Source organism: Mandrillus leucophaeus, unplaced genomic scaffold (assembly GCF_000951045.1).
Source record: "Mandrillus leucophaeus isolate KB7577 unplaced genomic scaffold, Mleu.le_1.0 Scaffold665, whole genome shotgun sequence".
Lineage (NCBI taxonomy): Eukaryota > Metazoa > Chordata > Mammalia > Primates > Cercopithecidae > Mandrillus > Mandrillus leucophaeus.
The window spans coordinates 419284-434348 of NW_012107197.1; the positions used below are offsets into that span (position 1 = coordinate 419284).

Genomic DNA, 15065 nt, shown 5'->3' on the forward strand with positions numbered 1-15065 from the left:
AGAAAAGACTCTCTGAGAAGGTAAAGTTCAAGTTGAGACTTGTACAACAAGAAGTCAGGTATGCAGAGATCAGAGTGAAGAGCATTCCAGGTAGAGGGGACAGCTAGTGCAAGAGGCCTCAAAACAGGAACAGAAAGGAAGCCAGCCAGGGTGGTGGAATGCTGGTGAGGCAGGTGGAAGGAGGAGGTGGGGCCAGAGCACATAGGTTGTCCTGCTGTGTGTGTGTGCGCCCTGTGACTCTACTGTGGCTGTGGTTGCTCAGATGAGAGATGGGCACCTAGGCCAGTGGCTGCCAGCAGTTGATGATGTCCCAGCCAGCATGGGTGCTGTGCCCAGCACACTCACCCTCCACGGCCTGGCGCAGATTCACAGCTCCTTATCAAAGCTTTGGGCATCTGAGTCTGTTTTGGATTTTATAACATTTTATATTATAGAATGGTAGCATGGCTCCTATACCATTAATTTCTCCAGCAGGGTCTGGGGCAGTGCAGTGTAATCAAATTCTGTGCAGCAAAATGTGTGACTGTTCACACTAAGTGAGATAAATGAAGATTTCAGTAGACTCACATCAGTTCATGGCAGGTGTTGCTGCCACATGAGTTTTGGCACCTACATCGACGAGAAGGCTTTAGATGTTCAGAACTGTTTATACATTTTATACTGTGCAAGGGAATTATGGCTGTGTACTGGCAGATTCTTGGCCCATCCTCTGTTCTGGGTGTGAAACATCAGAAGGCAGTGAGTGGGTGAAAAGGTGTGTGCACACGAGTGTGCCTGCTCAGGCGGCAGCAGGCAGAGTCCCAGGAGAGAGCAGAGGCGAGTCAGGAGACGTTGATTGTGGTGGAGTTGGAAGAAGCAGCCCAGAAGAATCCCAGAAGCTGAGTAGGACAAATGGCCGGAAGCTGCTGGAGCAGTTGGGCTGCGGTGGGCTGCGTTCCGGTCTCTTAAGAGGCCTGTTTGTGGATACGGCTCCTGTGGTTTCTTCTTTCCCACAGAGCAGACCCTTACTAACTGGGCAACCAGAGCACAACTGTGCTCGTGGTAACCTGCAGACCTAACTGGATAATAAGAGGAGTCATTAGATCCCCATCATCCTCACTCCGTTGATTCAGAATTCAAATATCTACCATACTTTGAAGTTTACTTGCATCCTCTCTGGCTATCTCCTGCCAGCTAATGAATTCATTTACTCATTTATTTTAAAAATACTTACTGAGAGCATGCTAAGTCCTGGAGAGGCAGTTGAGTGTAGTGGTTACATAGCAGGGGCCCCAGAGCCAGGCTCTCCGGATACCAGTCCTGACCCTGCCGCTTAACGTCTGTGCCTCAGTTTTCTCATTTGTGAAACAGAGATGATACTAATAGTACCTGCCTCACAGGGTGGTTGTACAGATTAATTAAATGAATTAGAATAGCACCTGGTTCATAGTCCTGTATACACATTAGCTGATGTTATTTTTTTTTGTTGATAGGCCAAGCACTGTTCCGGACACCGGGGATGTAGCTGTGAGGACTAGGGGAGGTATCTACTCCTACGGGGCTTACATTCTAGGCAGATCTTGACCTTCTAAAAGCAGAGCGTTTCTTTGTATGTCCATTCATGTGCAGCACTGTGCTCTGCATCCATCAGGCCATCCCATTCTCAGCACATTTTTATTGAATGCTCACGTAGACCCTTATGCTAGGCAGGGAGGCTTCTAAAATGGGGTTTTAGAGACAGTTCTGGCACTCTTGTGGCATACACTTTGGGAAAAGAGTAAAGTATTTACACAGAAACCCCCACACTATCATGTACATTGGTCAGCCGTGGGAAAGGTGTTTCAGAAAGGCTTCTGGTGTGGCTTGAGCAATTTCAGTTCTTCACCACTCTCTGCATGCCAGGTACTTAAAGGGAAGGGCAGCCTATTTCTTGGGTATTGGGGACCAAGAGGACACATGAGATGTCACACAAGTTGCCTGTTCTTATTTTCTTACTCCTGGTCCCAAAGCAGGCTACTTTCCCCATCTGGGCTCTTCCTCTGGATGGACGTGGTTGGTGATGGACGTGTGAATATTCCTCCTTGGACATTCCCAGCTGGCTGCTGCTGCTCCTCACTTTGGTTGCTCGGCTTGTTCTTCACAGCAGATTTTGGAAAGTTTGAGTAAGGCTGCTGAGCATCATTGGAGTTAGAGTAGGGAACATGCACATGGGAGTAGCCCTTCTCGTGTTGGACTCAACTCTCTTATGGCTCAGCCATCCCTGTGCACTCCCCTTCCCCAAATCCACCAGGAACAGACTTGTTTTTGACTTGTCTGTCTTTCCTAAGGCTTTTTTCATCAGACGCAAGTTCTTCCAGTTATTGGCACGGTCACTCCTAAGACTTAGCTTAAGTGTTAATGGCTCAACAATCTCAGCCTATTAACACTAATCATAATAATGTTTATTGAATGTGTGCTTGTGCCAGCCGCTTTGCTTGGCCCTTTTCATGTTCTTAACCCTCACTAACTCCAAGAACCAGAATGTAATTTTGCTCAGTGAAACCGGAGATTGTTTCTAGAGTAATCAAATAGTATTGAGTAGCAGTGTTATCCCCAACAGTAGAAGAGAGCAAAGGCTTCAGAAAATTGAAGAACTCTCCCAAGGTCATAGAGTTGGTTCAGGAGAAGGCCTCTGCTGTATATCCAGATGGTTGACCATGAACCCACATTCTTAATTAGATTAAGAGTAGTAGAACTCTTTCTCTACCTAGGTCTTGTTGATCAGTAGAAAATTCACTCTGGGCCGGGCGCGGTGGCTCACACCTGTAATCCCAACACTTTGAGAGGTCGAGGCGGGCAGATCACCTGAGGTTCGGAGTTCGAGACCAGCCTTACTAACAAGGAGAAACCCTGTCTCTACTAAAAATACAAAATTAGCCGGGCATGGTGGCGCATGCCTGTAATCCCAGCAACTCGCGAGACTGAAGCAGGAGAATCTCTTGAAAACCCAGGAGGCGGAGGTTGCGGTGAGACGAGATCGCGCCATTACACTCCAGCCTGGGCAACTAGAGTGAAATTCCGTCTCAAAAAAAAAAAAAAAAAAATTCACTCTAATCTGTTTGTTTTAAACCAAAAACATGCCCGTTGTTAATGTATGACTTTGCCTTTTTTTTTTTTCTTCCAAGGGGAAAAACCATTGTCCTGTATTTATATGGGAAAATCCTGACGCACAGGCTTCCACCTGCATTACCTTTTCTCATACTTCCTGTGTGTAGATAATCACAATCAGAACTTGAACAGACCGACAGAAATCCTTTAGCAGTCCTACAAAGAGTGCTGTGGGAGTCTGGGGAGAAACTTTCATCTTCTAGTACCGAATTCTTAGATAGATGCATAAGAAGCACTCCTTAACCTGATTGTTTCATGCATCAAGCTTGAGTCAACTTTCTGGGCATTTAGGTTGTGTGTAGATTAAAAAGAACAACCTCTACAGTATATTAGAAGGAGCTGCCCAACTAATCCTCGGGATTGCCTTTCAATTAGAGTGCTCACCTTGTTTCTGCAGGCCTTATACAATTGTCCTTAGGATTTGACCAAGAGGCATCATCTTGTAATAGATTGTCTTCCTCAGTTGTATGAGAAGAATTCTGAGTTGGGTTTCCTTCTCAATATAGCTACTCATTTAGAATGACCTAGTGGGTACATTTTTCCTTTTTTCTCATTACATTTATCAATTTATTATCTGACATGCTTAGGGTGACAGGATTTGATTTAAAAGGTGATCATTCTAATCAATTTTGTGAACATTCAGTCATTCCTGGTGTTATTGGAGGAAGCTAATTTCTAGGTATGGTCACTTGTGAAAATCACAGGAACAGCTCTTTCTTTGCCTGTTTGCAGTGTACTGGGCAGTATGCTTAAGGCTTTTGCACACATTATACCGCCTAATTCCAACAACCACCATTCGTCATCTGTAAAAGGAGGCTGACGATACTGCCCTCCATGGGTTTGTTGTGAGATAGGGAAAAGGCACTTTTAAAGCCTGCCTTAGGGGAGTGTTCCCAATAAACACAAAAACAGCGCTATCCTTACGAGATTGAACGTTGCCTTTTGTTATTGAGCTGATAAAGAAAGTGGCTCAGAAGGGAGGGAAAACACCCAGAATCACTCATGTTGGACTGGGGTTTGAACTCAGGACTATCTCACTGCGAGGCTGCATCTTCTGTGCATTGGGCCACACTGCCTCCAGAGTGTCAGCCTTTGCTGCTTCATGGCCAAGTACGAAGGAAAGCAGGTGCCTCCTTGGACCTATTGCCTCCTCATAGTCCTGAGCCACCACACCTTGTTCTTCCTATTCCTAAAAGGACAATGCAGTTGTTAAAATGATCAATAAAAAAAAAATTCCTTCTTAAGAGCTCTCTCCTGTTTCCTGATTTCTCTTCTTGCATGCCTCCTAACTAAGCAGCTGTCTCACTTCCACTCCTATACTTTTTTGTTTTTCTGACATCATTGTCGTATATCTTTTTCCAGTCAGTGATTATATGGCTCCCTATTTTCCTGTCTCCTTCCATCTGAGTTTTCTCTTCACTGCCTATCCTTCTTCCTTGCCTCTTCTGACTGTGTATCCCCAGTAAGCAGGGAGTAGGGGGATGGCTGATCAAATCCCTGATTTGTAGCCAGGTGTCTCCCAGCGGACTATTGGTTTATGGAGGAAAGCCGAGGAGACTAATGGGGCTGCATCTGACCATAATGAAAATGGTGCTTAAAGCAGCAACAGGCATTTCATGATACTGGAATAAAGAAGAGCTAAATAAACTCTCCAACTAAATCTAAATGAACTGGGAGGTGCACAGAAACTCATTTTTCTTTTCTGAGACGCCATCCCTTCTTCACACTACCCATAAAAGAAGAAGTTTATAAAATATCAGATTGGCAATTTTCAAAAAATCAGGTTTATTAGTTTACTGACTAGATACCTTGGCAATGAGTGACTAATGCTTAGAATTCAGTGTTTAGAACTTGAAATGTCCATTGGTGGTTCTCACTGTACTCATTGTTTAGTTGAAAAACGTCTGTTTTCTTTTGGGGCAGGGGAAAGAGAAATATTCAGGGGCATATTTCTTATATGGGAATATTTCGTTCTTCCCCCATGCCTCACCTGTGAATGTTTGGAAAGAAAAACCAATAAATATTGTATGTCAGTAAATGCTTAAGTGCCTGTTAGGGCTGTAGCATTGCATTTGATTTCAACTTTTACTAGGCATAAGACACCTCAAGGAGCCCTTTCCCAACTGATATGGTTTGGCTCTGTGTCCCCACCCAAATCTCATCTCTAATTGTAATCCCCGGGTGTTGAGGGAGGAACCTGGTGGGAGGCAACTGGATCATGGGGCGGTTTTCCCCATGCTGTTCTCATGATCGTGAGTGCTCATGAGATCTGATGGTTTTATGTTTGGCAAGTTCCTCCTTCGCTTGCTTCTTTCTCCTGCCGCCATGTGAAGAAGGCCCTTGCTTCCCTTATGCCTTCTGCCATGATTATAAGTTTCCTGAGGCCTCTCCAGTCATGTGGCACTGTGAGTCAATTAAACATCTTTCCTTTATAAATTACCCAGTCTCTGAAAGTATCTTTATAGCAGTGTGAAAATGGACTAATACACCAGCACCCCCCACACTGGCTGCCTTAATTGGAGACTTTTGGTGACTAGTAAAATGTTTGCATTCCATATTTAAATTTCACTGATGTTGATTTTTGTACTAGGAAGTCAAGCGCAGACTGCTCAGAGTAACATTTAAATACAGAATTTCATTGTTAGGACCTCAGTCATAATTCTAGCCTTACTTTGTAGACTTTTGATTCAGGCCTTAAGTACGTGTTTAAAAACTAATGTCCTACATTTCTGGTAGAAATATAAAGATAATCCTGAGATGTGTCTTTCTTCCCTGTTACTTCTGTCTTTGGTTAATAACTGAAAGATCAGATGCACAGTCTGTTTTTTTGAGTCCAGAAGTGTAATATGCAAATGGATAAGGATTCCGGGGTGGTTCATCCTTAGCTGGTGACAAGAACATGATGGTGCATCTGACATGGCCTTCTTCCTCCAATAGAAACATGGGCAAACAAGATAGCCCACCATGTTGTCCCTCTTCAGAGGGCATATTCTCATTCATCGTCACGGCCTGTCAATAATCCGTTATGATGCTCTCATTACTGTGTTGTCAAATTTTGCGTTGATCCTATTTATATTTTTGGCCTGCATCTCCTTAAGTGGCCATGTGTCTTAATTTAGGCTGCGTAATAAAATACCATAGACTGGGGTAAACAACAAGCATTTATTTCTCCCAGTTCAGAAGGTCGGAAAGTCCAAGGTCAAGGTGCTGGCAGATTTGGTGCCTGGTGAGGGCTCTCTTCCTGGTTTATAGATGGCCACCTTCTTGCTATATCCTCTCATGGTGGAGAGAGAGAAATCTGATCTCTTCCTCTTCTTTAAGGGCATTAATCCCACAATGGGGGCATCACCCTCATGGCCTTATCTAAACCTGATTATCTCCCAAAGGGTCCAGCTTCAAATACCATCACATTGGGAATTAGGCCAATGTGTATTGAAAGAGAAGAATTTTGGGGAGACAAAAACATTCAACCCCTGACACCAGGTGACTCTCCGACATGATCTTTATGACCCTGTCCATTGGTCTCTGAGACCATGCAAGGCATATAGGGTGAGCGCCTGGTGTGAAGTGAGAGGGGGCTCCTGGGAGACAGGAAAACACCAATTTTTATATACCCTTGTCTGTCTTTTCTTAGCTGCTCATCTTCCCATTTTTTCCCTTTCTTCAGTTGTCTTTCTCTTTTCCTTTACAAATAATCCCTATGATGGTTGTTTCTTCCATTGTTAGCCACATTTTAGTTTGCTTTGTTAGTGAATTCATTCAGATATGTGAGTCATTCTCCTTCTGTCAGACTGGCATCTTTGAAGGATGGTAACATGCATACAGCTGTAGCGTAAACAGGAGCAGTCGTGGAGAAAGGCCTATTAATAAAGGTGGAAATTCTGGGGAGTTGCAGTAGAACCATCTAAACAACCCTAACCATTACAGATATTTAAGAGAGAAAAGGGCTGCTATCCATCGTCTCTGTTTACTTCTTGGATAGCTTTTGAAGTTTGGACATTTGAGCACTAATACGTAGGGAAGAAAGAAACTCAAATGGCATTTAGCATGTAAATAATGCCACAGTGGAGCAGGAAGCGCAGCTCTGATTTGCTGTCCTGCTTTCCTAGTAATTGAAGGAGCTGAAACCGAGCTTCCAGGAGAGAACAAATAGGCAAGTAAATTGAAGGCTTCCTTCTTACGGTTTACTGATGCTGTTTTGACCAAGTAAAAAGATTATTTACCCATAAAAGCTCAAGTCTAAGGTGTTTTTTCTAAACTATTGGCTATTTGAAAGAAGCATTAGGAGATAAAAGGAGGAAAGAAGCTAATATCATTATCTGATATTTAGATTAAAACCCAAGCAAAACAATTAGATTTATGATATTTTTCTGTAGCTGTTTTCCTTGGCACAGATAATACCAGACGAGCTTGCCTGTTTTTTGCTTAGAGTTACGTTCAAAAGAAGAACCAGAGCTCTATTGTAATACATGATTCTTTCTCATTAGCTGGAAACAAAACATATTTCAGTAATGAGGGGCAAAGGTCCTTGCAACTCACAGTGGTGACAAAGTTTCCTGATTTTGCACAGTTCTTAGTTCTAGTTGAAAGCTTAATGGTCTGGGGAAACATGACTGTGGGAGACTCTCAGATTAGCACCCTACCTCCCAGTGCTGCAGCACACATCCCAGCTGTATGGGGTGTGACTTGATCCAGGTATATGTGGTATAAATTGTTCCAGGTGTCATGTGTCCTCAGGTTGTGGCTGTGGGCTTTGGCGTGTTCTGTTGTACATTGGAAGGATTTTCAGTGCACTTATGTCAGCCAGCTCTGGCTGTTTTGGTCAGTGATCTACAGGGGAAGTAGCACTAGTATCCTTTCTTGCTATCATTATTTATAACATGCATTCGCAAAGAGAATTCTTCAGTAGAAACAGAGGATACATGTGGAATCTCCTGGAAACCCATTAGACAGAAGCACAACTGCTCTATGACAGAGCCGTATCAAAACTGCTAGGAAGGTTCAACGTGCCACTGTGCATCTGGAATTTAGATTTTCTGATGAAACTATGGTTTCTTGATTTCTATTCTCTAAAGTATTTAACCCTGAATATTAAAACTTGAAGACAATAGAGTTTAAAACTTCTTCAAACTCACCACCTAACACATGACTGGAGTCAGTGGGAGGGAAAAGCATGCAACATCTCAGCGCCTGCAGGAGGGCAGAGTGAAGAGTTCTATCATGACAAGCAGGAGCCAGGAGAGGCCGGTGACAGGAATGTGGCTGCCTCCTTGGCATGGGCCAGCTCCGGTCCAGGAGGGACTGCTGTGTTCCGTTGCCGAAGGGGAGATAAACATCAGTACCTCCAGTTAGAAAGATGCAGCACACCTGTCTCCGCGGGACAGAGTTATTAAGGCAAACCCTGTATGGCCCACCGTCCTCCTGCGAATGATGTGACCTGGGGTCAGTAACCTCTTTAAGGCTGGCATCTCCTCTCATGTGAAATGGGGTTGTGGGTAGGGGGAAGATGGGCATCTACTATGGTTTTTCTCTATTGTTAAATTCTGTGATTTGAAGTCGTCCAGGGGCAGTCCCTATGGACCCCTTTTTCTGAACTCAAGCCTGTGAACATACCCACTTTTGGGCAATTGGAATAAGAGGCAAAAAGGTTTCTTTTGTGGTTCTGTCATGACAGTGGGCACCTAGAAAGCAGTGTATTTGCTTTCATAAGAGGCCAGCCATAAGAGGACTGTCAGATGGAGGCAGTCTGTTCTAGATTGGTTGCAGTGCCAAGCCAAGCCAGCATTCCCACGAATCTGCCAGTCTACTTGTTAGTTGACAAATTCATTAGCATCACCTGTATTCAATGCACTATCCTGGACATTGTACAGAATAGAGTCATCAATAACAAGGTCTGTGCCCTAGAGATAAGACTCCCTGGGTGGCAGCTTCACTCCCAGACCCAGGAATAACACAAGACTGCCTTTTCTGGGCGTATTTCCCGGTACAGACAGGGGCTTTGTGCTTGGAGAAGGAAATTGGCCTGGAGTGACTGGCAGAGGAGATGGTGGGGCTCCCTACCCCCTTGATCTCTTCTGCCCTCCTGTGGGTCCTCCGGTCTAAGCCAGACAGAGTTTGTTATAACTTAGTTCTGTGCCATTCTTTGCCCTTATATGTAATTATATGCAAAGTTATTTAAAAAAAATAAAGTGAATCATAACTTATGGCCAGGAGAGCTCTTTTTTTCCCCTTCATCCTTAAAAAAGCCTTTGGTGAATCTTGAGAAAGAAATAGTGATCTTCATAGTGAGAAGAATCCAATCTTGATTGATCTGGCTTATACGTTTTGAAATTGTCAAATGTCAGGTTCTCTTAAAGTGGGATTCGGGCCAGATGGCAAGGGTAGAGCAATGCTGCATAGGATGGAATGCTGTAGCATGGACCCCGGGGAGGTTCCAGCATACACTTCAGCTTTTAAGTACTAGGCCTAATTGAATGCCACTGGCTTAATTAGTATATTGAACATGATCGGTTTGATGAATTTCCTTCTATTCTCTTTTCAAACTTTGGTCCAGTGCAAAACATTTACCTATGGATATTTTGGGGCGGGTAGAAGCGTTCAGAACACTGCGGAAGACATCAAGCAAGTGGAGAGTGAATGGGGGAGGGGTCATTGCTCATCTCATTTCCTGAACCCAAGATTTAAGTCAGAAACTTTGCGTTTGAGGCCGGGCACGGTGGCTCAAGCCTGTAATCCCAGCACTTTGGGAGGCCGAGATGGGCGGATCACGAGGTCAGGAGATCGAGACCATCCTGGCTAACACAGTGAAACCCCGTCTCTACTAAAAAATACAAAAAAACTGGCCGGGCGAGGTGGCGGGCGCCTGTAGTCCCAGCTACTCGGGAGGCTGAGGCAGGAGAATGGCGGGAACCCGGGAGGCGGAGCTTGTAGTGAGCTGAGATCCGGCCACTGCACTCCAGCCTGGGTGACAGATTGAGACTCCATCTCAAAAAAAAAAGGAAACTGCGTTTGAATCCTGTTTTTATCATTGCCTTTTATATCATTTCCTTCCAGTATATGTTATTTGTAATTTGAGCGTATTTTAAAGCTAATTGAATTTTGACTCCCAATAGTTTGGACTCTTCAAAAGAGGGTTCTATAAAGACCTTGGCTATCCAACAGAAAAAGGTTTGTTAAGTCTCTTGTATTAATATTGCAGGGATATTCCTTCATGTCAAATACCTTTCTACCTTTAGAAATACAAAGGAATCAAATTGTAGAGTTCGGTGGGTCCTCAGAGAAAATGTCATGCATATTTTCTAGAGAGGGACAGGAGATACGTAAGGTCACCCAGTGTGGTAGTAGCAAAGCCCAGGAGCACATTTCCAGAGAGGCTGCTGATTGCAGAGGCCCTTCCTCTCCCACTTACATTTCATCAGGACCCTGCCTGACAACTTGGAGCCTCTTATGTATTCAATATGACTAAAACAGCGTTATTTTAAAACGATTCAGTAAATCAAAGTTTTCCTCATTTTAATTGGTCTTTCCTCAGATCATTATTAATCGCTAAAACTTTCTCAGGTATAGAGGTAATTAGTAGATATAATTGGTTAGAGAGGGCTTCAGGTTGAGAACTGATAGAAAAATCCCAGGTCATTCATAGAAAATAGAAAGTGGAAATTAATAGATAGCAAAATTGTAACTGAGAGAAATACTCTAAAAAATTCAGAGAACACTGCAACACGGAAATGGCTGTTCCTGTGGAGCGGTAACTTAACAGTAAGTCACGAACCTTCCCTTCCAACTCACCAACCACATCAACACTCCCATTCCCCGCACTTGTCAGATACGGAAGTTAAAAGAATAGATCATTTCTCTCCTTCTTTCATTTTTATTCCTGCTGGTTAGTGGAGAAACGATCTTTGATAGAAAAATCACATTAGAACTTTTAATAAGTTGCTTTTTGAAACAGAGTTGTTTCCATGCTGCAGACGTTTGGAGATAAGTATGTTTCTTGAAATATATTTTTATAGAAAATATTACAGAACCTGTAATTGAGAACTTACGGCAGTATTTTGGGGAGTTATATGTTTCTAATGTTAGTTTGTAGATTCACTCTGAACTCCCTTCTTCTGTTTTAGAACCATTGGCTGAGTGAACATTTTCCAAGAGCCTCTTCAGATCTAAACTGTGTTCCATGGAATGGCGTATTGGTGCTTAAATAATGTATAATCCAGTTGGACAGGAGCTGCCTGTCAGTTTTATTAACTTTGACCTTTTCTCCCATTATAAAGGTGGTTCAGTAAATATTTAATGGGCCCCTATAGATCTTGACAGTCAGAGCCGTGTTCCTGGAAACCGGGATACATATATATGATTAACAAGTGCTGCTTAATCATTATGAGTCAGCTCTCAAGGGCAGATTTTGTTTTGGGGGAAGAAGAGTCCTTCCACCTATATGTGCTATTAGAGGTGCACTGTACATTGAGAGCATCCAAGATGGTTGAGGTTTCAAAGGAATCCTTTAAAAGACAGATAGCAGTTAGCATACATTTCTGCTGTTTTGGATTTTTTCTTTGTTTGAGCAAATGATCAAAATGATGCCAGGTGGGCAAAATCACCCTGCGACTCTGCATAGTTAGCAGGACTCTTCCACTCAAAGAGTCAGCAGGGCTGGAACGGCTGAGCTTGCATGGACCCTAATAAATACAAAGGAGGAGAGCCAAAAGGAGAGACGATTCCTTGAGCCAGGAGGAGGCCCCTGCCAAGCTGTCTTTCCCTGTAATTCCGTAAAGCCCCATGCATATTGCACTCATTGCAAATTCTGGCAGGGAAGATCGAAACACAAGTAGCTGACATTTTGAAACATTGTCTTTCAAACTTGTACTGTCCCTTGCCTCCATTGATTTCCCATTTAAGAAATCTGTAGGAAAAAAACAAATTTGAGCAAAATTCGTTGGTCTAAGATGAGTTGTTAGAGCCAAATTATGATCCCCCCGCCCCTTTTCCACCCTGAAAAGAGCTCCATCTTTATTATGAATGTGATGTATGTTTGTCTTGTGTTGGGCACCCGTAGGCTCCCACAGCAAATCGACCAAGTAAATCAAGAGCCTGTTAAAAAGCGGTATGGATGCTCCAAACACAGTCTTGCTGGATCACTGGATATCCTCGTTTTTATAGCCACGTTCCAGCAGCAGATCATTTCAGTTGGTTTTGTTTTCTCTGCTCGCTATTTGCAGGCGGCCCTGTGGCTTTAGGTGAGGCTGTTTATTTTTCAGAGCGTTCTTGCCCTTTGCATCTAAGGCCCAGCCCCTTTTATATGGTGGTCGCCAGTTTCATTACTGTGAGCTGTAATGCAGCTGACTTGGCAAAGAAAATCTGTGCCTTGGAAGAGCGTTTTGAGAAGAAATTGATTCAGAGCTTTAGAATGAATTACTATTTGTATGTTTAGATAATTCTAAATAAATGTTTGAAAGACCTTGCTTAATTTGAGAAGAGAGGAAGAAACACATTGGATGTTATAAATGGTCTCTATCCAAGTTCTTAGCTTGGCATTTTCACATGTGAATCTTTTATTTACATCTGCTCAAAATTGGGATACCTTTCAAGGATAATTTTATTATAGCGATATTGATGACAACTCTTATGATCTAAAATACAAAAGCATGGGATTAGAAAGGGAAGCTAAAAGTTATTGTCATACGTCAAATTGGTTATAAGCTTCATTTAGCAAGGAGTGAGAATGATGAGTTATATTTTAAATCAGAATTTCCTGATGGTAGGTGTTAAGGGGATTGACTGCGTTAGGGCACAAATGAGCTTTCTGTGGTGATGGAAAGTTTCTTTATCTTGATTGAGGTGGTAGTTATACAGGTATATACATTTGTCAAAACTCCTTAAACTGTTCACTTAAAATGTGTGTATTATATTTTACATAAATTATAATTCAAAGTCTTGTTTGGTTTAGAACTGGGCAGTATCATTTATCTTTCCCAATAATAAATTGAAGTATAGAGAAGTAAAGTTATCTATCCTAAGTCACCGTGAAGCTCAGCAGTTTGTCCAGGGATCAAGCAAAGAATGCTGGCACCAGACACATTTAAAGCATGCTGCTGCTTTACCTCCATGACATTGTTCCAGTTGCACGTCCATGGACTTGAAATTGGCTTCTCCACTCTGTTCTCTCCAATGAGCTTATATCCATTTGTATACATTGTTCTAAGATATATTCATGAGCTTGTTCTTATGATTGATATTTGTAATTTAACCATTTAAAAGATAGCTCAGTGGTTCTGAATGCAGACTCATAGTATGTTTGAATCTATGTATGATAAGTCATGTCGTGGTCATGGTGTGCTGCAGTAGACTACAAATTCTATGGTTTTTATTATAAGCAAGATATGACGGTACCAAGACTTCCCAGAACTAACTTTGTCTCTAAGGAAAACCTCTGGATTTTCTTACTAAAAAATTACATAGGCTTTAAAACCATTTACAAAAAGCATATGAATAGTAGTGAAAAATAAAGTAAAAATCACTCAAATTCTGCTACTGAAAAATACAGTCAGCGTCTTAGAGAACATTTTTTTAAGTGCCTCTCTGTTTACAATGGAACCTTCTTTTCTTTTCAACAAAATGATATTGTGAAGTTCTTTCTCTATTTTAATCAATTTCACAGTCATTTGTTGGACATTTTGACTGCTTCCAGTTTTTCATCATGAGGTAATGCTGTGATGAACAGTCTTGTTCTTGTTTCGTTTCCTGTTTGTCTGATTATCTTTTTATGGATAAATTCCTTGAAGCAGAATGTGAGCAGTTGTATTTGAAGTTACTTAAAATGTTCTAAGGGGATAAGATTATCAAGCATTGCTAGTTTAATACCATTTGTCCTGCTCTTACCAAATGCTATTTTTCTTTCCCTTTTGTTTGGTTTTTCTCTGCAGTTGCAGTACCATGCAGGACTAGCATCTGGCCTTTTGAATCAGCAGTCGTTGAAGCGCTCCGCTAATCAGATGGGAGTATCTGCCAAACGTAGACCAAAGGCTCAGCCCACAACTCTTGTTCTACCACCTCAGTGAGTGACGGGTTTGAAAAACTACTTTAGTACTGGGTGAACTTCTTTACTTTATACTTGTTTCGGGGTAGTGGAAAGTTATTGTTTTCTTCAAAATTCCCTCCCTCTGTCCCTTCCTTTTTTTGAGACGGAGTTTCGCTTTTTCACCCAGGCTGGAGTGCAGTGGCATGATCTCGGCTCACTGCAACCTCTGCCCTCTCCTGCCCCGTCAGGTTCAAGCAATTCTCGTGTCTCGGCTTCCCAAATAGCTGGGATTGCAAGCACACACCATCATGCCCTGCTAATTTTTGTATTTTTAGTAGAGATGGGGTTTCACTATGTTGACTAGGCTGGTTTCGAACTCCTCACCTCAGGTGATCCACCTGCCTTGGCCTCCCAAAGTGCTGGGATTACAGGTATAAGCTACCACACCCGGCCCTGAATTATTTCTTTCTTTTAAAAGGGCATCTGTTAGGATTAGAAACCAAGCATGATGGTAACATAATTTGCATAGATCTTTGTGAAACAGCTATAATGCAGTTTATTTTACATATTTTGTATGTGACTTTTCCACCTAGGATTTTAAGAGACCTCATGGCTTATTATTTGTTTCCTTGTCACATTCCCAAAGGTGGTAGAATATGAGTACAGTTATCCTTATTTTATAAATGAGACAGCTGAGGAGCACCTTTGGTTAAGCTGCAGTCCACCTAGAGAACCTGCTAGAGCTGAGATTAGAATAAATGCTAGGTTCATTTGTTCATGTTTAAAAATAGTAATATATGTGCTCTTCTTTTTCCCATTAGGAAAGATAACGGATACAGTAAGCTTCACAGAGCATACAGTTTAATGATTTTCTCACACTTGTGTACATCCATGTAGCCACCACTTCCAGAATCCCATAAGG

At 42.4% G+C, this 15065-nt stretch overlaps 1 protein-coding gene across 3 annotated transcripts in view; it reads left to right on the forward strand.

The window, feature by feature from the left end:
- MED27 (mediator complex subunit 27) overlaps positions 1–15065 on the forward strand; it is a 221732-nt gene that overhangs the window by 52199 nt on the left and 154468 nt on the right. For all 3 annotated transcript variants that reach the window (XM_012001586.1, XM_012001585.1, XM_012001587.1), the window contains exon 3: positions 14049–14179. In XM_012001586.1, the coding sequence (XP_011856976.1) occupies positions 14049–14179 (131 nt within the window). The remainder of the gene's footprint in view (positions 1–14048; positions 14180–15065) is intronic.